This window comes from Apodemus sylvaticus, chromosome 5 (assembly GCF_947179515.1).
Source record: "Apodemus sylvaticus chromosome 5, mApoSyl1.1, whole genome shotgun sequence".
Lineage (NCBI taxonomy): Eukaryota > Metazoa > Chordata > Mammalia > Rodentia > Muridae > Apodemus > Apodemus sylvaticus.
Genome location: NC_067476.1, coordinates 124,548,575 through 124,572,453, shown reverse-complemented (window position 1 = coordinate 124,572,453; position 23,879 = coordinate 124,548,575). Strand labels below are relative to the sequence as shown.

The following is a 23,879-nucleotide window of genomic DNA, read 5'->3' as shown; positions in this document are numbered from 1 at the left end:
ATTAGAAAAACTTTCACTCAGCAAATATAAACTGGGTGCATAATATTTCATCATCAGAAGAGTTTTTGTGAGGCAATAATTCAGTGATAAATAAAAATTTTGCCTTTAGGTGCTGCTTAAAGGAGAACCCTTAGAGTTGTTTTAGCATAGCATAGCTTAGACACCTAAGAATGAACCTGATGGTAAGAGTTTGCTACAGAAGACTTCAGAGTGATATTGAAACAGAGGCCAAGAAAGACTTGGAAAATCCACAAATTATGTGTATGCTCAAAACAAAGATCAACTAAGACAACATGATATGTAAGCTAATATTTATTCCACTTCTGAGGTTAGCACTTAGAGACAGTAAATACAACTGTCTTTTTATTTAGCAGTCCTTGTCCAGTTTGAATACTTCCTTCTTTCCTTCACCACCACCATTCACCACACTCACACCTGAAGCATCACCGAGATACCAACACACTGTGAAAGCTGTTATCTCCAAAACGAAGTTATGTCTATCTATCCTGTTCAAGAATGAATGAAGCCAGTAGGGTTATTAAATCAGAATTCTGAAGTTTGAAAGCCTGACAGTAAATTTCAAAGGAGACTACTAGAAATTCTCAGATGGAAGCAACCACATATTTATGCAGAAACTACTCTGCATCCATCTCAACTGAACTGTAGATTGTAATCACCCTGTTACAATAATCTTTGGTGCAAAGATAATTGTCTCTATCTTATTTAATCTTCCTCATTTTACCCTTAAAAATATCCATATGTTTTGACTTCCTTTAATATGCTTACTATTTACCATGGTACATTCTATTGCTAAAGAAACTTATTCTTTAGAGATTCTTCCTCTGAAAGTGACTGAGGTTGATAACAATCTGTACATGTATGCTTTAGGCAGTGCAGAGTCAAAAGGATACTTTTCTCAGGACACAGTACTCATTCAAAATTCAAAGCAATTCAGGTGCTGGACTCTACTAACTTGGCTATAATAACTCTCAGATTACATAAGACACAAATTAATGGTATGTAAGACCTATAATTTTCTTTTATTTAGTTGTCTTTCCCAAAGTTTAACTGAAAAATAAAACAAAATCTTGACTGCTACATGGTTCTCTTTAATCATATGTCTGCTTCTAATGTCATATTATTTTAAATTCTTATTATCCTCTTCATTGACCTTTTTTCTAGTTGGAATCATGGACCTCAAATTTGTTAAGAAATCGATTTTAAAATATTTGAATTTTGCCCGTGGCAAGTCCAAACTTTAAGAAATACAACAAAATTTTAACTTTGAGAAATACAATAAAATTTTAACTTTGGTTGGAAGAATTAGATATTGTTGAATTAGGTCTAGGATTCATGAACCACTGGCCAGATTTAAATCTTAAATTTAAAACTCATCATCATAAGATCAAGAAAGTAATTATTATAAGCCAAGATTTAGCTAGTCCATGGTATTGATGAGGCTATACTGAACAAATTTTCACAGACAGAAAATACTGAATCAGATTTCTATATTGCTATGTTTTACTTCTACTGTATAAAGCACACATGGGGTATATAGTTAGAAAGATCCATCTTAAAGAATGGGTAGAGAAGAGGAAATAATAAGAATTTTCCTAAAATCTATATGTTTTCATAGTGAATATATCCACAATATAGGCAATGACCTAGAGCACCTGATTTCTAAGTGCTTATTGAGTGTTATAACATCACTCTGTCTTGTTTAATGATTGTCACTATTTTAAAGAACTGTAATGTAAGCTAAACTTATCTTTACTACATTCAATAGTCTGTTAGAAAAATCCTTTTGGTTCTCTCAAAGTTTTCCTTCCTCAGTCTCAGCTGCTCAGTAATTCATTCACCATCTAATTTATTTTGCCCAAATAAAGTCGTTTGACAGCAAAATATTAGAAGACCTAATATCTGCAGATCTCAATAGTATATACCCACAGACAGATGATGTCACAATCCTGTAGCTTGTTTCCAGGTGTAAGGAACCATTGGCTCACTACCGTTATCTCATCCCTGTAAAACTCATGGAGCTGTTTCAGGGATCAATCAATGACTTCTCTAGTAAGTAAATATGCTCAGGTTGAGTTTAATGGCCAATGTAATAACTATGCTACTTCTAACACCAATATAAACTCATATATTGTGGTAAATCTACTATGTAGAGTATTATAAAGCACATAATCTGCTATATTCATCTGTCTAGAAATCTACCTTTTCCCTGCAAATAATCACAATTTCGTGACTTTGGTATGAGGATTTGTTTAATGGAGGTCAAGGTTCACCATATGAAGTAAACCACACCATTGTCTCTTTCCAGATAATATGGAAAGGCAAAAATAAGGAAGAGAAGGAGAGATCAACAGAGAGAGAGAGAGAGAGAGAGAGAGAGAGAGAGAGAGAGAGAGAGAGCAAAACAGATTACATTAAAGATTAAAAAACAAAAACTTGATAGCATTTCCAGTTAATGACCCAAGCACAAGGCTACTTAAGTTGAGCATTTCACTTCAAATTAAACAGGTATTTTCTCTCTTCATTTTTATTTATCAATATTCATATATATATTTAGTTCAGCATTGTCTGCTAATTTTGCTTAAGTCAGGTGGTTAGAACTTCCAAGTCATCATCAAAAATATGAAGGTAGACTTAATTCCACCCTCAAGATGTCAAGACCTGGACGTTGTCTGAACACTGCTCAGCATGTAACTCTTAGTCCATTTCTTGCACATATTGATTTAAGGGGATCATCCCTAAGGATCATTCATTTCCTCTGTTAAAATTGTGAATTGCTGCTTCTGAGCAGTTGAAATGGATGCCTTGTTATTGTTTCCTTTTGAAAACATTATCAATAGCAATACCTAAAAATTTACTAAATTTACTAAAAACCTGAGAGATCCTAGGCAAATTAACATATTCTAGAGCAAATTGACTTACTGTTGGGTATTTGCATTGTACAATGTACAATGCTCAGGAAAACACATAGAGTACGCTTCTGAATGTGAACTGAAGCTGAAGATGCATATGTAAGCATAGGCCCGCAGATGTAGATGTGGGCACTTACCCTCACCCAGGCAAAGGTTAACATGAGAGCTTATGTGTGCACACACTGTCAATGTAAAAATGTCCAGTATTATGTTAAAATCAGCACTGGCTTTTTTTCTTTGCATGGAGGCTTAGAGAAATGCAAAATAGAAAACTCTGAAGTACTTACAACTGATCGGAGGTTATTTTCTTTTACCAGCTTCAAGGATGATTGATAGCAATTTGCAAGGTCTTCCTTGTGGGAACCATTAATGTGGCCTCTGGCTATTGGCCCTACAGTATGGATGACATCTGCAAAAGCAAAGGAAAGGAGAATAGGGTAAGTAAAGCACTATTTGCTTTCCACACAACGGGCACATTATTTATTTTAGATATTAACATAGGGCCTGGAGACAGGCAAGCTAGGAAATATAGATGACAGAAATGCTTCATTGTAAAGATCCCAGGGACCATAGCCTTGCAAAGTAGGCCACCTTCCCAGGAACGTGTGACACCAGAGAAAAGAATTTCACTACCATTGAACGATTCTACTAGTATTGGTTAGGTCCAAGTGTGACAGATTATCATATAAGTTGTGTATAATTGGCAACCTAGAAGAAGACAAATCCTTCTTGGGACATAAACCAAGAAATAATTGTTAGCAAAATGAGTATCTGAATTGGCAGGGGAAGGAAGAGCCAATGATAGACACAACTTTCCTTATAAATAAGACATCATATGATATAAACAGGTTCTTGAAAGCCTCACCAAGAGAGTTTTTATCACAACTCCAGTCCTAAACTGATAAAGTTTGCACTGCTACTAACAGTTTTTAGCTGTTCAGTCTTTACAAACATGAACAGTGCTAGGAATAATAGTATGTACACACATTAATGGATGGTTCATATCTTATTTTTAATATACTAAACTCTCTCAGAATAATCTGTGCTTTTCAACCTCCATATGAATTTAAAAAACACAAAATTTAACTGTTTTTACTTATGCACATAACCTCAAACACTCTGCAGTTTTTCCCCATTTTTACACAGACATAAACTGTTTGGGGAAGTGCTGGGGGTGAACCCAAAGCCTTGTTGTGCATGCTAGGCACACATGCTACTGCTTGATTTACAGCTTCAGTTCCTACATTTATAAATTTTCAAATTCAGGATTATTGCAGAATAAGATTAGCCTCATTTCAAAGTCAAAACAAGATTAGGAGAAATGAAATTTTGATACAAATGACTTGAAATACATTGTAACATTTGCTTCCTAGTTTTATACGTTAATTGAAGAATTATGTCATTTTACTGATGTAAGTTATAAGAACCAATCAAGTTTGATCAAAGTGTTATACTTTGGAGTGTATTAGCAGACTATTATAATGAAATAAAATTATTTATTTTGGCTAATCAGTACCACTTAGTTTTAACAAGGACAAAAATGAGAGTGCTTTGTAAAAACAGGAATATGGCACAATTAAAATTGTATGTAAAATTTGAATTGAGACTCATAAACTACTATGATGGGGGAAAAGCTTTGCTGGTCCTCTGCTAAATATTGAGACTATTATATGATATTTGAGAAAGGCCCTCTTAGCATGGATTTCAATGATTAATTCTAAAACAATATTTAAACTCTTGCCAGACAGTATTAAAGATGATGTCATATGATCAAAGTAGGCAGAAAATCTACAGCACTGAATGCCTGCAGATGTTATTTCACAGGTGGGCCTGGTTCTCATTGTAGTGGTAACTGTCCCAGCATAGAAATGGAGAAAAAAAAATGAAATGAGGTTCTACACAAAGTATATAATGATATCATTATTTTTCAATGAAATAACGCAAAATATGTGTGTTCAGAAAACAGGAGCTTTGTACTCTAGGTAATAAACTTTCATATAAATATGTTATGTTGGCTGCTATATTTTAATGGATGCTATACTACAGGGGAGCAGGACCCTGCTTTATTATATCCCTTTGGTTACTTGCTTGTACCCAGCTATGGTATTCCAAATCATTGAATGTATACAAAGGTGCAACTGTTGGAGACAAGCAATACTAAGTTTTATAAAACAGTGTCCCAGTGGGTGCAGATGTGGTCCTATAGGGGCTAAAATTAAGACTCTATGGGGTAAAATTAAGATACACCAATTACTTTAATGTAGGTCAACTCTAGGTACTTAGTGTTCCCTGATGACTTGTGGCTTTCTGGAAAGCAGTTATAGAATGTTATGCCCCCAATATATTTGACTGTTGGAACTTGAGTTATGCATCATGGTACTTCTTAGAGGACTTTGGAATCTTGATTACTCTTTTGGGAAAGTAGTGGGGCCATTTTGGCACTCTTGTTCCTAGGGAACAAGTTGAAGCTGGGTTTCTCCATTACCCCTTAGGTAAAGGAACATGGCCATGCTCTCCTTGCTTTGTAAATAGAGTAGATTAAAAAAAAGTGCTTTTTATGTGAGGCTATGAAAGATGAGCCTACTTGATTCAAAGGAGAAAAAAGTCTTAGAAGCCCTGAGGGAACATAAGCTATTGGTGTTCTGTTCTTAGGCAAATGGTTGGATCTGGAAAATATCATCCTAAGTGAGGTAACCAATCACAAAAGAACAGACTTGGAATACAGTCACTGATAAGTGAATATTAGCTCAGAAACTCTGAATATCCAAGACACAATTCACATATCAAATGACTCCCAAGAAGGAGGAAAGAAAGGTCCCCCGGTCCTGAAAATGCTTGTTCCTGCACTGTAGGGGAGTACCAGGACAGAGAAGTAGGAGGGGGGGTGATAGGAGAATGGGCAGAAGTAAGAGGGCTTAGGGAATTTATGGGGAGGGAAGGAACCGGAAAAGGGAAAATCATTTTGAATGTAAACAAAGAATATTAAAAATAAAAAATATTAAAAAAAATAAAAGAAGCACTGAGGGAACAGCCATGGTGGGGAGGAGCCTGTGAGGGGAGGAGCCTGTGAGGGGAGGAGCCTGTGAGGGGAGGAGCCTGTGAGGGGAGGAGCCTGTGAGGGGAGGAGCCTGTGAGGGGAGGAGCCTGTGAGGGGAGGAGCCTGTGAGAACTGGTACTGATGACAAAATAAAAGTCCTTGAGCCATCAATGGCTACATAACTTAAGTGGGGTTTTTGAAAAGTGATCCCATGTGTTTCTGCAATTTTCCATTTCATTTACAAGTTTGAGAACAAACAACTATAAATGAGCTTCACCAATATCAAAATATCGATCTCTGTATTTTATGTTCTCTATTAAATTTACAGCATCCAAGATCAAGTGTTATTATTGACCAACACAATGACCTCTCAGATTCACAAAGCTGGAAGTAAATCAATATGAGACTTTAAAGGAATTTTCTTTCATTATCTTAATTGTTCATTTTACTTATCAGTAACTACTCTACATAGAGTTTCATTTTTCCCTGATATAAATTACAGTCAGATTGACTGCACCTAACTTCAGTTCTACCTCTATGTGATCAGGTACCCAGAATAAGCCTTCATTTTTATGGGTCTCTCGCTTGGTTTCCCTCTTTTTTTTTTTTTTTTTTGTAAAACAAATCAGCTATCTCTTTGATTCATTTCTTCAGTGTTGTATAGCATCATTAATCATATAATGTTAAATAACATTATAATCGACACAGATATAGCACAGAATGATATATAGACAAAAAATAAAAATAATAATATGTGAACATGGTTAGGATGCTCAAAGGTTTTTTTTACAAGGATTCTTTTAAATATCCCAAATATCAGAAGCTAGCCTTTAGCAATACCAATTTTAAGATCCTTTGGTTAAATATATAAGAAAAAAAGTTTTGTTCAGGAACTTTTCCCCTGTGCCCATGTCCTCAAGGGTTTTCCCCAGTTTCTTTTCTATTAGTTTCAGTGTGTCTGGTTTTATGTGGAGGTCCTTGATCCACTTGGAATTGAGCTTAGTACAAGGACATAAGAATGGATCAATTCGCATTCTCCTGCATGCTGACCTCCAGTTGAACCAGCACTATTTGTTGAACAGGCTATCTTTTTTCCACTGGATGTTTTCAGCTCCTTTGTCGAAGATCAAGTGACCATAGTTGTGTGGATTCATTTCTGAGTCTTCAATTCTAGTCCATTGGTCCACTTGCCTGTCCCTGTGCCAATACCATGCAGTTTTTAACACTATTGCTCTCTAGTATTGATTAAGGTCTGGGATACTAATTCCCCCAGAACTTCTTTTACTGTTGAGATTAGTTTTAGCTATCCTGGGTTTTTTGTTATTCCAGATAAATTTGAGAACACCAAAAGCTTATGCTCTAAGATCAAGAATTGACAAATGGAATCTCATAAAATTACAAAGTTTCTGTAAGGCAAAGGACACCGTTAAAGGACAAAATGGCAACCAACAAATTGGGAAAAGATCTTCACCAACTCTACATCTGATAGAGGGCTAATATCTAATATATACAAAGAACTCAAGAAGTTAGACCCCAGGGAACCAAATAACCCTATTAAAAATGGGGTACATATCTAAACAAAGAATTTTCACCTGAAGAAATTCAGATGGCTGAGAAGCACCTTAAGAAATGCTCAACATCATTAGTCATTAGGGAAATGCAAATCAAAACAACCCTGAGATTTCACCTCACACCAGTTAGAATGGCTAAGGTTAAGAACTCAGGAGACAGCAGGTGTTGGCAAGGATGTGGAGAAAGAGGAACACTCCTTCACTGCTGGTGGGATTGTAAGATGGTACAACCACTTTGGAAATCAGTCTGTCAGTTCCTCAGAAAACTGGACATGGCACTTCTGGAGGACCCTGCTATACCTCTCCTGGGCATATACCCAGAGGATTCCCCAGCATGCAATAAGGATACATGCTCCACTATGTTCATAGCAGCCTTATTTATAATAGCCAGAAGCTGGAAAGAACCCAGATATCCCTCAATGGAGGAATGGATACAGAAAGTGTGGTATATATACACAATGGAGTACTATTCAGAAATTAAAAACAATGAATTCATGAATTTTTTAGGCAAATGGTTGGAACTGGAAAATATCATCCTAAGCGAGGTAACGCAATCACAAAAGAATATACATGGAATGCAATCGTTGATAAGTGGATATTAATTCGCCCTGAAGCTCTGAATACTGAAGATACAATTAGCATATCAAATGATTCCCATGAAGAAGGAAGAAGAGGGCCCTAATCCTGGAAAGGCTTGATCCAACATTTTAGGGGAGTACCAGGACAGAGAAAAGGGAGGGGGAAAGATAGGAGAATGAATGGAGAGAAGAGGACTTATGGGACATATTGGGGGGGGGGGGTACTGGGAAAGGGGAAAGCTTTTGGAATGTAAACAAAGAATATAGAAAATAAAAAAATAAGAAAAAAGTTTAAAAAATTAGTTCCTATAACATCAATGATCATTGGTATTAGCTTATATTTTTCAAACTGAATAGCATCTTCTCAAGGTACAGGTATATGTGTGCACATGCAACTTTCCATGAGCAATGCTTTATATTAAGCTTGCTTTCTAAATACCTTGAGACAGATAATAAAATTAGAATTTCTAAATCCATTGCCAGATGACTGGCAAGACTCACAAAATGGTGCATATAATTGTTCACAGAAGCAGCTCCAGCATCTATGGGACCTTCAGCATACAGGCAAGAATGTAGAAAAAACATTTGCCTTTAAATCTGGACATCTGACTCCCACTCAGAAGACCCAAATCTGTTCACTATGTGCTGTGTGAACTTGGGAAAGTCTTTTTCCCTATTGGCTTTCAGCCTTCAAAGCTAAAGGTGGTTGTGTTGGTCGCATCTTTTTGTTGCTGTGAGAAATATCTGAGCGAAATGGCTTAAACAAGGAAACAGTTATCTTGGATGATGGATTCAAAGACTTTGGTTAATGGAATGCTTGCTCCACTGTACTGTACCAAAGCAGAGCAGAAAAATCATTTCTTGTGTGTGTTAAGAGCATATGGTAGAGGAGAATTCTTACTTTTGGTAACCAGAAAGCAAAGGAAGGAGAAAGGGCAGGGGTATATATCTCTCTATCTCTATCTATCTCTATCTCTATCTCTATCTCTATCTCTATCTCTATCTCTCATCTATATCTATCTGTATATATATATATATATATATATATATATATATATAAAGCATCTATATGTATACTTTTTCAAGAATACACCCACTTTATATAATGAGCACCCCACTCTTATTTCTCATTATGTCCTAATATTGCTATTATATTACAAATCCACTCAGTCACTTCCCAAAGCTCATAAGATGGACAAGAATCTTCACCAAACAAAGCAGGTGGTAGTGGTGGTGATGGGATCTCATCTTCAAAGTAAAATGATGCAGTTTAGTAATAATTTTTATAAATGTCAGGCATAAGTCCTTTTCTGTGGGCTTATCAGGAATGGTAGTATAGATCTGGAGGAATCTAATTCATTTTTGTTCAGATAACCATGAATCATGGCTTATATTTAACAAGAATGTTTATAAAGTAAAGTGCAATTAGCACTGTCCACTGACAAGCTGATTTAACCACAAGTGTCAAAAGTACAATTGTACAATCATTTAGACCTATATAGTGGTATAATTGTAGGACTATTTCCTGTGAATAATATACTTTCTCATATTCACATAACTACTTAAACATGTCCTTTATGACAATACTATATAAAGTAGGCAAAGCACGAAAACAGTTTAGGAAATACCAGTAGAGCCTAGTTCAATAAGAGAACATTTTTTACACAGAGACATTATATTTTTATGAGTAAGAAAATGAAAAGATGTGAAAAGTTATTTGAGATACACGGCAAATAACAATAGCAAAGAGGATGAATGAAATTATCTTAAGCATGCTACTCTTAGCTCAACATATGTTCAAAGACATAGAAAAGAAGGTGTGCTTAGAAATAGACCCTGGCATCATTGAAAAGATAACAAGCAATTAATAAAAGAGATTATGTGGTTGGGAAGTTAAGGAAACTAAATTAACAAACGTGACTATGAACAGTAGACATTTTATTATGCTTATTTTACTTTTTCTAATATTAAAAAATTGTATGTGTTTGGATGTCCTGTCTACATGTATAGTTTCACTGCATGAGTGTCTAATGCCCATGGTTGTCATAGAAGGCATCAAATAATTGGGGACTATATTTACAGATGGTTTCTAGCTGCCATGTGGGTACTCGGAATTGAACACTAGCTCTGTGGCAGAGCTAAAAGCGATCTTAACTACTGAGCCATTTTCTCCAGTTTCACTTGTCTGTCTATATTACTCAACTTATATAACTGAGGAATTATTAACTTGATAATTAGTTTATTTCTTGACCCTGTTTACCCTATCTGTACAACAATTGCTAGTTCACACTTCAAAGTAAGCTTCTTTTTTTAAGCTTCGTTTTTATTATAAGAGAAGGTTCTTAAGGAAAAATACCAAGAAATTTAAAACAATGGATCTATCAGGTATATCTTGATTTTATTTTGTTGAAATCAATTATTTCTCTTTATGAAAATATTATTTTCAGGTAAGCATAGGTTATAGGTGTACCATAAAAGGGCAGATTTCTGCTCAATGCTTTGAGAAATAGAAAAACTTACTATTTTTTTTTTTTTTACTATTTTCATTTCACCATTCAACTCACTTTCAAGCAACATTATGTAAGACACTAAACCGATATGTTTGAATAAACATGTTTTTTCTATTACTATAAAATGAGCATTTTCTCCTATGTGATTACCATCTACCTTTAAAGATTTAATATAGCTAAAATAAGCAAATCCTCCATGGTCATATAAAAATATATTTCAGAATTGTCTCCATAGTCAAAGAATTTGAAAAAAAAGCTGTGAAGTATTATTAGTGATAAAAAAGGGTAATACAGAAAGCAGTTGGTCTTCTATGTTTAAGGACCCAAGTTCCAGCCCGCAGTCATTGATCAATTGGAGACCTATATGATAACAAGATAACATCACTATCCATAAATGCTTCCAAGGTCATTCTATAATGCTGGGAATGATGCATATTTGCATGTGTGTCATGCACTTAGCTTGAATCTCATCACCTGACCCTTTAATTTGTTTATATTCAATGCCTGGTTATGGTATTAATACAGTACAGTTATGCAAGAAGTTCCTTCAAAATATGGTGGTTTAATATAACAACCATGTCTTTATTATTTCAGATCTTCTTTATAGGTCAGAAATTCTTAAAGGGAACAGCTGGAGGAATGGCTTAGAGTCTAGATACATCTCAAGTCAGCAATTCCTCTCAGCATAGTGGCAGCCTTTAAAGTCCAAAGGTTAGAGGGCTGTCATTCTCTTCAATGACTTCCTTGATTCTCTGTATGAGAAACATATTCTCTATATGCATGTTTGGGTTTTCCTTACAGCATAGCAACCATGCAGCATTTTATGTACACAACAGCTCAGGTTTCTGAAAAAAAAAAAAAGAGCATGTACAATGGTACCTTTTATAACCCAGCTGTAGAAGGCACACCACACCACTAACACTTGATTCTGTTGGTTGCAACTACTGTGGCACTGGAGAGAGAGCAGCACATTTTTTTTTTCATATTGAGTGATACAGACCCTTTCTTTTGAAGAGAGCAATAGCAAAGCATTTGTGTGTATAATTTAAAAACCACATTGCAGTCTCCTAATCCTAGCTTTGTGAGCTGAGTTTTTGATACACATATGTATCAGTTATAGACTGTGGTATAAGACAAACATGATCCCATAAAAACAAGAATGATATGATTAATTCTATCCCCAGCATAGAGGTCTCAGGCCAATAATCTTAAGAAGTCAATTGCTGATTAAATAAAAGTCAGATCCAGACAAGACAGGAATCTGAGACAAGTATATTTATTCACTGTAAACAAAATATAGTTTGGAGACTGGTGTGACAAAGGTAGTTCCTAGATTCAAATGTCTAGCTCAGTGTAGTTTTGTTGGCTCCTTTGTATTAGAATCTGGCAAGGTTTTGTGGACACAGGAAAGGTCAGGTGTAGAGGTTTTAGACTCAGTATTCTAAGTCTCTAGTAGCTGTCATAGGATCCTACCTCCCCAGAGTATCTACCTCCACATTCACAGAAGGATGTGCAGTCTTTGAGCTCTGCTCTCATTTCACTGAAGGAAGCCAAGAGCACAGAAATGTAATTTGTACATTTAATCAACATTTCAAATGCAGCCCCTTGAAAAGGTGTGGAAAATGAGGGGGCAGGCCCTTTTGTGTCTCATCAGACTCGAGTGTGGCAAGACAAATGGAACCTTTTCTGTTCGTCTCTTTCTGAAATCAATCAGTTGATAATTCAGCTTTTGTTTTGAAGCCCTGCGCTTTTTCCCATCCGTATTTATCCTGGGAAATTAGTCTGAACTACATTAGAAAAGGAGAATAGCATAGAAGGTGGCCTTTAAGGGAGAACACAGATGAGCCCCTCATCAGTTCCAAAAAGTATAAATTGAAAAATGTGTGAGCAGAATACCTAATAAATACCGAAAGCAGTGGAGCTATTTACATAGATTCAATCAGAATTATGCTTGGCAAAACAGACGCAGCTAAAACATTCTGTGGAGAAAAAAATATTAGCATAATGAATTTTAAAACAAATGTGAGAGAGAAGATAGGTTGGTCTCATCATTTTCCATTTCAGGAGTGACTGTGCTACATTCATACTGTTAATGAACAGTCAGACCAAGTATAGAATCAATTACATGTTGCTTTCATTCACTCCACTCTTGTATTCATAAGTATAATCGGTCCATCTAACAGTCTGCATAATGATACCATGCCCTGTCAATCATATTCAAATCGCATGAATTTTAAGGAGAAAACCAGTGCATGGAATTAAATTGATTTTCTTTTCTAGAGATACAACCAGAAAACCAAACACTGAAGGTACTATTTGTAAATCTTATTGACCAATTTATATGATAAGTGACACTAATCTATGACCTGAAAGTGAATACTTCAAGTTCAGTTAACAGGAAATTGAATTACCACCTGATCGCTTTACACAATAAATGTGGCTTTTTCTTCCTGTATAGCACACTGTTTTCATTGATGTGTTTTCAAACTTCTTTTTATTCCTTATTGTATTTCAAGAAGCAATCAATTGTCAATAAAATGTTCCTTTGAAAGGTGCAGAAGACTTTAGTAACAATATGTCTGCTCTTACATTGTACCAGCTTTCACAGTTTGGATAATTCTTGTACATTTCTTGAGTTGCATGATGAGTTTCTACATCCATATATAGAGACTATAGTTAGTCATCTTCTTGAATGAGTTTAGAATAAGCTAATATTTATATTACCTTATAATATGGCCTGCTTTGGCCCTGTGAGTTGGGTTTTCCTTTGTTCTTAAAAGTAGTTTTTGACTTGCTCACTTATCCTCCTTGGTGCTATAACTGCCTATATCTAAGGTTGAACAATTAGCTAATAACCAATATTTGCATTTTTATCTGATGATCACACACAGATATCTCACATATTTATGAACTTCCAAGGGTCAACTGGTGGGTAGATTTCATTTTTATATGAGATTATATTAACACATGTTTTGGACATCATATGCTAAAGACATGTTTCATACTTCATTGATTTCAGAGCTATGACATTTTAAGCTCAAGGGAAATGATATTATTAAGTCACTTTGTTGCCAAATGTTTTCTAAATTTTAAAAAATAAAAGAGACAATGTTCATCTTTGATTTTATATTAGTTCCCTCCTCTACCAAAGATGTATTTAAGACTGTCCTTGTTCAAAAACAACAAAAGCTGACAATGCAAATGTGTCCTGTTTCAAATTCAGCTCTTTAGTCATAATCATTAAAAATCATATTGAGTGTGATATGCACAAAAGGAAATCCTATAGTCAATGACTTGCTATCTTTGAAATTCCATAGGGTACTGGGGGCATCTAGATTATAATAGTGTTATTTCCAATGGAGATAGGTCATGGAGGGAGTGTGGGAAGCTGAACTCTCCACAAAATCCCAACACTCCACATCAATTTACAACCAACTCAAAGAGAACATATCCTTGAAGGAAGTGACTCAAGGACATGGTATTTCTATTGCTTCCACAGTAAGGGGAGGGGGAGAAAAACCCTAGACAGACAATATGGCTTTTTCAAGAAAGATGATAATGAGGTCTTTGTTTTGTTTTAAGAAATGACAGCAACTTTGCCTTTAAAGAGACATGCAGAAACAGCACTGTATTAAGATTCAAGGAGAAGACAAGCTTTAGAAAACCCATGTGGTAGGCAAAAATTAAGGAATATAAGTCTCCCCTGGAAGGGCAATCCTGAACACTGTGACTAAGGGAAAACTGACATGTTTTAAGGGGTGCATCCACCCTCAGTCACCACCACAAGCCCAGATAAGAACGGCTCTTCTGTAATCATTCACTGACCCATGGACTCTGTCTCTTATTCATAAGGACATATCAACAATAGCACTTCATCAGGAGCTGCTGTTTGGGGACTATTAACAATGGCACTTCATCAGGAGCTGCTGTTTGGGTAGTAGCAGCCGCATCTAGCTTGGAACCTGCTCTGTTGCCTAGGTTGCTTCTGCAGTTGCAGGAATCCTCTTGATTCTCTTTTGTAGTGCTGGGATTACAGGTTGGGACACTATGCCCAGGAGTGCCAGGTTTGTGAAGCAAGTATTCCATTCATTCTCACCACGTGGATCATTTTCTTTGTTTGCTTGTTTGTTTGCTTCCTTGCTTGTTGTACTGGTTCTAGAAATGTCCTGGAATGTGGAATAGCCTGTCCACAACCACTTGTCTGTGAATACTCCTCCCATTCCATGAGACCCTATGAGAATTTAGCTTCCCTGAAGATATGATCCAAGATCCTACCATGAGAACTAATTTTCATCTATTCCTCTTACTTTGGTTTCTGATAACATTCCTGTGTAATTATTACTATTTTGATGTTTATCATTTCTCCAGAGACTGGGGTCTCCAATAGTAGTATATTCTTCCCCATGATTGTAAGTACTGTCAGTCATTGGAGATAGATACAACTTCATATGATTTTAGATTGTTTCTGAGACATGATGCTCCTCAGACTCTTATCTTGCTGCAGTATTGCCATGCTCCCTCTGCAGGGTACATGACAGATCTATGTCTGTGTTTTCTACACAGCCAAGAACTCTGTGAGAACAGGTGCTTAATGGATAATTAGGGAAACTGTGAATGATTAAATAAAAGTCTGTCCAATTGTCATCTCTCTAACCAGCGGTGGTGCTGTGGGTGAGAGAAAACAATGAGGTAGAATGGATTGTCTTAGCCTGGGCAAGCAATGGAATCCAATTATGCTGGTTCTGATCCTTCAACAAGAAGTTTTACAGAGCTAAGGAGTTGCTTCTTCAAAGATTCACCCAAATGCAGTTAGACATTTTCTAACAACTCCACTGTAGACGATTGTAAAAGCAGATTCCAACAGCATTCTACTAGAACTAAAGCCATGAGATTCTTTCCAAAAGCTTTTGTAGAAAGAGAAAAAATACAGTGAAGTGACTTCTTTGTCTTGCTTTGCAAGAGCGAATTAAACACATTTTCTAAAAGTGTCATTTCCTTCATTTACATATGGCTCCTATTAGAATGAATTTCCTTTGTTTTCAAGCATGATTTTGATTTTTGAGACACAAAATGGAGTGTGACTTTCTACATTCAGTGCCAAAGTATTATTAAGTCACATTCCTTGAGTTGGGTAGGGGAAAGAGATATCTGTATAAAAAAGTACATCTCCATCAAAGGAATTGGTGTTGGCATCTTTCTGTGACTGTTCAATGCTTAGCTCAACTTGTAGAGCTGTAAGGCTTCTGTGTGCATACAGCTCTACAAGTGTCTTACCACGCCTATGATCTCAAGAAGTATCTTTATTTGACACTGAGAACAGCATACTTGGAACATGGTGTTAACATATCTTCTAAAAGAATGTGTGCAAATCTCTGTACCGAGAAGTTGCATTATTTATGGATCCAACTCATGCAAATTCAACAGTAGAACTGAGGTGTGGGTGGAATTAAGATAATAAAATATTTAAGACAATCTCCTTAGGTTTTCTCTCAACAGGTGTGTGTGCTCTTGCAGAAACAGGAGCAGCCTGGGTTTGTGATGCAATTCAGGATAAGTCTACAGCACCACCTACCTCAAATTTGGGGCAAGCCTATTCACTATGGAAGCAACTGATGGGTATTCACTGTAGAAGTGGCAGTTAGCACTATACAGACAGATCTCACAGTTATGCATGAATTTATCTTCCAAATACAAAGGGGACACTAGGAATGACTTTACGCAGCTGTCAGAACCATAAAAACACTGTTTTTTGTTGTTATTTGTTTATCTATGAAAGGAAATTTATTAGACTTATTAAAATGTATTAGGTTTATTAAGAAATGGCATTTACTGTTAGTGGGCAAATACTCTAATAGCATTAGTTCTAACCCCCACTTAGAAAGGCCACCATTCATATTTTGTGACAGTCATTTTAAGGTTTGGGCTCGTATTAGAGCTATTCAGAACACATTGCACTCTGAATGACAGGGAAACCCAGTATGCTGAGTCTGACAATTGAAATTTTGCTTTTTTAGATAGAGTTCAAGATCTCCATCTGAGTCTGACCTCTGTTAAACTCAAGAACATAATAAAAATATAAAATCTGAGCAATTTTTTGAAATTTTTTATTATAAAGTATATTTTATAGAGATTATTAGAGCTTTAGTCAATTCAACTGTTTTATCTGCAGTCTTCAGCATTTTAAAGGATGTCTCTTTCTTCTTCTGCAAGATGATGGCTATGACAATTCTGCCTTCCCATTTCTTGGGGAAGGAATATTTCTTAGAGAATTTTTCAAGGATTCAGGGATGAGCATCTATGATCATTGCTATGATGTCAGTTGTTTCTAGTGGGGGAAAGAACAGGGCATAGTAGATTTGAAAGTAAGAATTCTGCAAGATTTTGTAATGTAAGTTAACAGAGGCCCCTTGGACTCATTAATTCACAGAGCAGCCATGGCATGGTGTTATTGCCTCAGATCTCATTCTCTAAAGAATGAGTTGGTAACTACTAAAGTAGTCCAGCCCTTCATTAAGATGGAGGTAGACCATTCCAGGGTATTAAAAGGAAACTGGCACATGCTGATGTCAATTTTAGTGTAAGGGAAAAGAGGGATGCATCTTAGAACTGCTTCTGAGGAAACTGACTCTGTGGGACAGAGGGTGTCAGAAAGTTAGGAAAACTGAATGATGGTTAGGACACAAACTGACAAGTCTGTGAGGCCTTCTAAGAGATTTTCACCTCCATAAAGGTAAACCACAGAAGGGGAGCAGGTCAGAGAGAAGGGCATGATATTTCTTTTCTATAGTCAATTCTCTAGCACTAAGATAGATTTTCATAAAGTTTGCTTTCTTTGCTTAAGTTGGTCCTGACATAGAATCAGTGAGGGAAGATAATCTGCCACAGAGTCTTTCAAACCTGATTCATCATGCTAATAAGATCCAAAGAGCTCAACAGGTGCCTCGGAAAGACTATTAATGGAAACCATTAGTGCAAAATCACACAAACAAAGCCAAAAGACCTTGTCCCATGGTAGCTCAGAAGACAAGAATGAAACCCTTGCATAGACACTCTAAGAATTAATTAAAGATATCAGGATTTAAAAAAGAAAGGAATACTTATAAATAAATAAATAAATAAATAAATAAATAAATACTAAACCATGTAGAACAACAGGTCTCTAAAATATGCCCTTGTATTGGCTCATCAGCAAGCATTCTCACTTTTATTTAGAGAAGGGGTTTTGTCTGAGATGTGATGAGAGGACTGGAAAGGATTACAATGAAAAAATTAATGTTGTTAAAGAAGTAGATACAAGTGGGATGAAAATTGCACAATAGAGTGCTAACTAAAGGAAAAAGAGTGTCAGTGGGATATATAATTATAATATCAGAAATTAACAAGGCATCGCGTTTTAAAAAAGTATTTATTCTTGAAGATGGATTAAGAACAGCCAAGAATAAGTCAGTTAAGAACACTGTTCTCCAGAGGACCTGGATTTGATTGTCAGTATCCACACCATTTGTCAGTATCACAGCCAGGTCTAAGTCTAGTCAGTCCCAGGTGATCTGATGCTGTCTTCTGGACTACATGGTACCAAGCATGAACACGTGTCACAGATCTACATAGAGACAAAATACCCACCCACATAAAATGCATAAATGTTAATATTTAATTTTTATTAGTGTGTGTGTCAGAGAAAGACAGAGACAGAGAGAGTATTTCATCTGGGTGTAGGTATCTGAGGAGGTTAGAGGAGTCAGATATCTTGGAGCTGGACTCAGAGGTGGGAGTGAGCCTCACAACATGACAACATGATTACAGGATCTAACGCAGGTCCTTTGCAAGAGTAGTATACATTCTGAACTGCTGAGCCATGTCTTTAGCCATACAAGTCTTTGTAATATAATTGTAGTGCCACTCATTCTCCTAAACTGTAGGAAGAAGAATACTATCTGATTGTCAAGTTCATTATAGAAAAAAATGACAAGTCACACGGGAAAACACAAAGCCCAGTACCCAGCATGCAGGATGGGATGAACGCTGACTTTACTATCACTAGCACTCCTAACATACTGTATTCATAATGTGTCTAGCTGGTATTGCAATATGATTGGTATTTCATCAATTACATTCATATCTTTAAATGCTAGTCAGATAGGTGCAGATTTCACATTTTTCCTGTTCCTTTGTTCCCCACTGTTCTGGCATCTTCATTACCCTTTTCTGTCTTACCTTATTATGGATGTTATAGACATTTACCTTGATTAATTTGTTCCAGAATACTATGTATCTGGAATTTTCTACATCTATGCATTTTCACTTGTGGGCACTTTATTTTTTAACTTGGAATGCTGGTTTTTCCTGACATAGTGATGGAGTTATTAATGTCTGACAGTCAAGGTGTCACAGCCTAGAACCACCTGGGGAAAGAGTCACAGTGAGAAAGTATCTTGAGCAGGTTGTCATATAAGGATTGTTTCCATTATTAATTGAGTTTGGAAGAGCCATCCGGAAAGTGGGTAGACCAAACAGAAATGTGGGAACCACAATTTTGTTGGCTGAACCCTGAGGTGTCTAAAAGTAAAGAAAGGCAGCAACAGGCTGGCAACAGAGCAAGGATGTGTGCTTGGCTGTGATCTGGCCATTTCAGTTTCTGGTATATTATCACTCATGTTGGAGCTACTAAATATTCGAACACTCTTGTCACCAGAATTGTGTTTCAAACAACCCTTTTGTCTTTATACATTATTCAGTGACCAGTAATCTATTACAGCAACACACAATAGACCAATATACCCTTCTTGTTATGAACTGAATGCTCTCCTTTCATTTTCTCTAGAGTAAAATTTTAAAAGAAATTTTAAACTTTTATTTGGACATTGAAGATCTGATCAATGAACCTTGAGCCTCAACTTTCAGTTGGTTTGGAGGCTATTATGGTAGATTGCAGTCCAATTGCTATGGTAGTGGAAATGAATTTATGGGCAAGTAATCATTAACGCTTTAGGCTAGAACAGAGAGAACAGTTTGCTATGTGTAGTGGAGAAGGAACTGGGCTAGAGTGTCACTAAAATACCACCTAAACCCCATTCAACTATCTGTAATGGATGAGGTTATAACCCTGCAGACCTCTCTCTATTTTCTTGTAGATACTTCATCTTCGGTGAATTTTAGAATACTTTGTTGGCTTAACTTTCAGATGTTTCCTGCCTTTTGTGCTTCATTTTATTTGAAAAAATTGTTTTTTAGTTTCCAAGAATTTATATTACCTAGTTGTTCTTTCCTCTGCTTCAGTGGAACATGTTTTAGTGTGTGTGTGTGTGTGTGTGTGTGTGTGTGTACACATTACACATAGAGTGCCAAGAATAAATCTCACTAATAAATATTTCTTAGTTTATGTTAAGTAACATAATATTACATTGACTTTTTCTGAAATATTTTTATATTGCCTGATGAAACATTCTGTATATCCCATAAGATTGTTATTCGTGATAGAAACACAATGCCTTGGCAAGGTGTCTCACATAAGAATAATTACCATAGCTTACAGTGATTTCTACAGCTTTTGAAAACTTGAAAGATAGTATCTTATGTTTTAAAAATAAGAAATATGCAATATCTAGTTAAAATACAAGCCTGGCACAAACACACACACACACACACACACACACACATAGACAGACACACACACACACAGAGAGAGAGAGAGAGAGAGAGAGAGAGAGAGAGAGACAGAGACATACACCCACACACAGAGAGAGAGAGAGAGTGAGAGAGAGAGAGAGAGAGCAAATGGTAAGTGCGGGGGGGGGGGGGGGCACCCTCAGTATTTTTATGACTCAGAACACATGCATTCAGATCATCCTATCACATAGTGCTTCTTTGAGAACTGATTACACCTTTGCTCCATGTCAGACATAAGTTGTGTTCCATTGTTACCAATATTACAGGTTTATAAAGGTGGACTTAAACATGTACCAGAATGGTTTATTTCAATATCAGAGGTTGTTTAAGATACTTAATTATAATGCATTGATTACATTGACTATAAAGCCCATTCAAATTTCTTGAAACGGAAGCTTACTTTTAATGTTCACTTTAAGTATTTGACTTGTTTGTTTTTTAGCATCCTAGGTACCCAGAGACATTCTAAAACAGAAATGAATGAAGGAGCTGAGTAATTTCCTAAATCTGCCAAGCTGCACAGCAGTTTGGACACATAGCAGACAATATCAACAACATATTCTAATAGACTTTTATCAACTTTACAGCTTAGTTTGTTCTGCGCAGCCAGATTTCAAATACAATTAGCGAGCTTCCAGGGTAGGCTTGACTGCTACAGGAAATATCTTGCAGAACAACACAATTAACCTTTCTAGTGGAATTACCAAAGGTGATTGTATTGATAGAATAATGTCAACATTTTTACAGGATTAAATAAAACATGTGCGTTCTTGCCTCCTACTGTTCTCATGAAGTGAAGACGAACAAACAAACAAATACGAAAACAACCGGATTTCATGAAGACAATGATGGCCCTTCTCTAAATATGACCTCTGCATAAGAATCTAGCCAGTGGATCTGACAAGACTACTCATTGGCTAACAGCACTTGCTGCCCTTAAAAATAACCTGTATTCAATTGCCAGTACTTACATAATGGCTCAAGCCCTGCATAACACAAGTTCCATCAGAAAATGCCCTCTTCTGACTGCCACAGGCACTAGTTATATATTCTGTGTATATACACATGCAAGCTAACATCCATGCACATGAGATAAAAGCAAATATCTATTCTTTTATAAAAAGAATGTTAACATGGATTCGGAATCTATGGACTAAATGCCCAGCCTTCCTTCTCATTTAGTTCTCAGGTTCTGCGATCTGTTGGTTGTTGGAATCACATAGAAAAATTTCTCTAAATGGCAAACGTTACCATAGTTTTGGCTGTAATCAAAGAAGACAAGTCTCTCTGGTTTCAGATTTGAAAATTTTGCATGTGCTTTTTTTTTTTTTTTTTTTTTAATAGGAAGTAGGAGCCTAGAGGAAGCACAGAGGCCCGAGAAAGAAAACTATCTTGGAAATGCTCTCAAGATACAAAGAGAATCTTCCTCTTAGAAGCTAGCTGGTTCATTTTACAGCCTCTAAGAAACATAGCTTTTTAACAGCAAGCCTGTAGATTTCTATATATCTTCCTCATCCTTCTTTACAAGAGACTTGATGATTTGTGTAAATGCCTTCATTAAAGAAAGGGTTTGGAATAGATGAACTATTTCATACTTAGCTCCTCCAGATCAGGATCTCAGCATACTTCAGTTCCTCCCAGGTCAATGTCCCTTCACTTTCATGGCTTTAAGTTTCCATATTTCCTAAAGTGAACTCTGTATTTCTCAGAATCTTGGCTTGCTAGAAATTGCCTCCCGAAGGCAGGAATTTGGTGAGAAAATCCTCCCTCTGCCTGCTGCTAAGGACCTCTATAACCAGCAAAGGAAAAAAGAATGGTCCATGTTTCTAATGGAGCTAATTACTGTCTTCAGAATTAGGTGAATTTCCTTTACTTACTGAGTGATTGAAGCCTGGAACAGAGACTGGTATTGTTAGTAAATAACATGCCCTTTACAACCATAGTTGGGTACCCTAATATGCTCTGGTATGACTTCAGGCTGTTCCCTAGAAAACGTATTTCTACCTAAACCTTGCACCAGAATAGCCATCTTTTGAATTTTTGCTCCCACTACCCAGTTCACCAAGTTGTGAACTACCCATTTAAACAAGATGTGTCATCCAGGTATATCTTGCCTAATTCCAATGGTACTCTTGTAGGATGGCCCTTATTTAGTTTGCCATATTTAGTGTATGACTATGACCTAGTATGCCCTTACTTGGTCCTAAACTCCTTTGTCCCCATTACTTTTCTTGTTGCTGGAGCATGGTAACAGGAACAGAAACTAAAGGAAAGGAGGATTTGCTTGGCTCAGGAGGGAAGGGCATGGTTGTAGTAGCTTAAGTTGGCCAATCACACCACATCTGCATTTAACAAGCAGAGAGAGAAAAATGCTGGCACTCTACTCATTTATAATTAACTTGGGACTCAACCAATAGGATAGCCAAGGTCTATCTTCCCTCAGCTAAATCACAATAAAATACCTTTGCTGACACACCTGAGATATGTCTTCTAGATGATTCTAAATCAAGTCATGTTGACAATCATAGTTAACCATCATCAATCACATCCTGCTAAGCTCCCTGCTCCCTTTCTCCTTTGGCACCTCTTTAGAAAAATGAATTCTTGAATCTTAGGCCTAAGCATAGTTAAAGTGATCTAGAGCTCTTGGTCAAAGAGTTCCGGGATCACAAACCAAAAAATTGCTAGTTCAGTAAGTCTGGAAGGATCAAGGATTCAGATGGAGATGAACAACTTTCATCTCTCAGAGGGCCCCAGGTGATGCCTATGATGTTGGTCTCATACTTCATGTTGAACAATAGCCATATATACCAGCAATGGTGGCCCATCACTGTCTTGCCAAATTCTACTCACAACTTCAAAGGACATTGCTGATTTGGCATCAAATGTTCTGGTCTTGAATTTTAATCCACTGAATTGTAATAGTAACTGTACCTTAACAAGGGTCATTGCCTACTTATTAAAACGTTGTTCTGTTGATATGTGTAGCCTTCCTTGGCTTGCCACACTTTGTTCTCAGTTAAGCTAATTATGATCTATAGCTTTAAATGATCCCATAAATGCCCAAGAGAAAATTTATGGAATTTCTACTTTAGATCTTATGAAATAGAAAAAGAGACCACAAATATAATATTGTATCCCCCAGTCTAGATAAATGTTGCAGTAGGAAGTATTTATTCTGGATTAAATGTCAATGGAAGAGTAATGACATTAATTGAGAGATTGATTAAAATAATTCAAATTGCAGGACCAAGAGCTGTGTGAGCACTAATTGTAAGAAGAAAGATAATTAAAACATATTTCCCAACAAAGCCAAAGAACCAGCAGACCCAAGTGGAAATAACTAAGCCTGTAATTGACTTTGAATACACTAAGGTGAAAGATAGAATTAGTAAATGATTGGATAGAAGATATACAGACAGTCCATAAGCAAATGATGAAAAAGTGTTCAACATCTTTAGTTGTTAGGAAAATGCAAATTAAATCTGAAACACCACATACTGCTTAGATGCCTATAATAAAATTTCACAATCATTAAGTGTGAGTGGGGCTGGAAGAAAATTGCAGTTAACTCCTCAAAATCTTAA

At 36.3% G+C, this 23,879-nt stretch overlaps 1 protein-coding gene across 11 annotated transcripts in view; it reads right to left on the bottom strand.

Annotated features, from left to right (window-relative positions):
• The window catches only part of Macrod2 (mono-ADP ribosylhydrolase 2), a 2,114,706-nt gene that overhangs the window by 916,819 nt on the left and 1,174,008 nt on the right, over nucleotides 1-23,879 (bottom strand). For all 11 annotated transcript variants that reach the window (XM_052183754.1, XM_052183758.1, XM_052183755.1 and 8 more), the window contains exon 6: nucleotides 3,218-3,339. In XM_052183754.1, coding sequence (XP_052039714.1) covers nucleotides 3,218-3,339 — 122 coding nt within the window. The remainder of the gene's footprint in view (nucleotides 1-3,217; nucleotides 3,340-23,879) is intronic.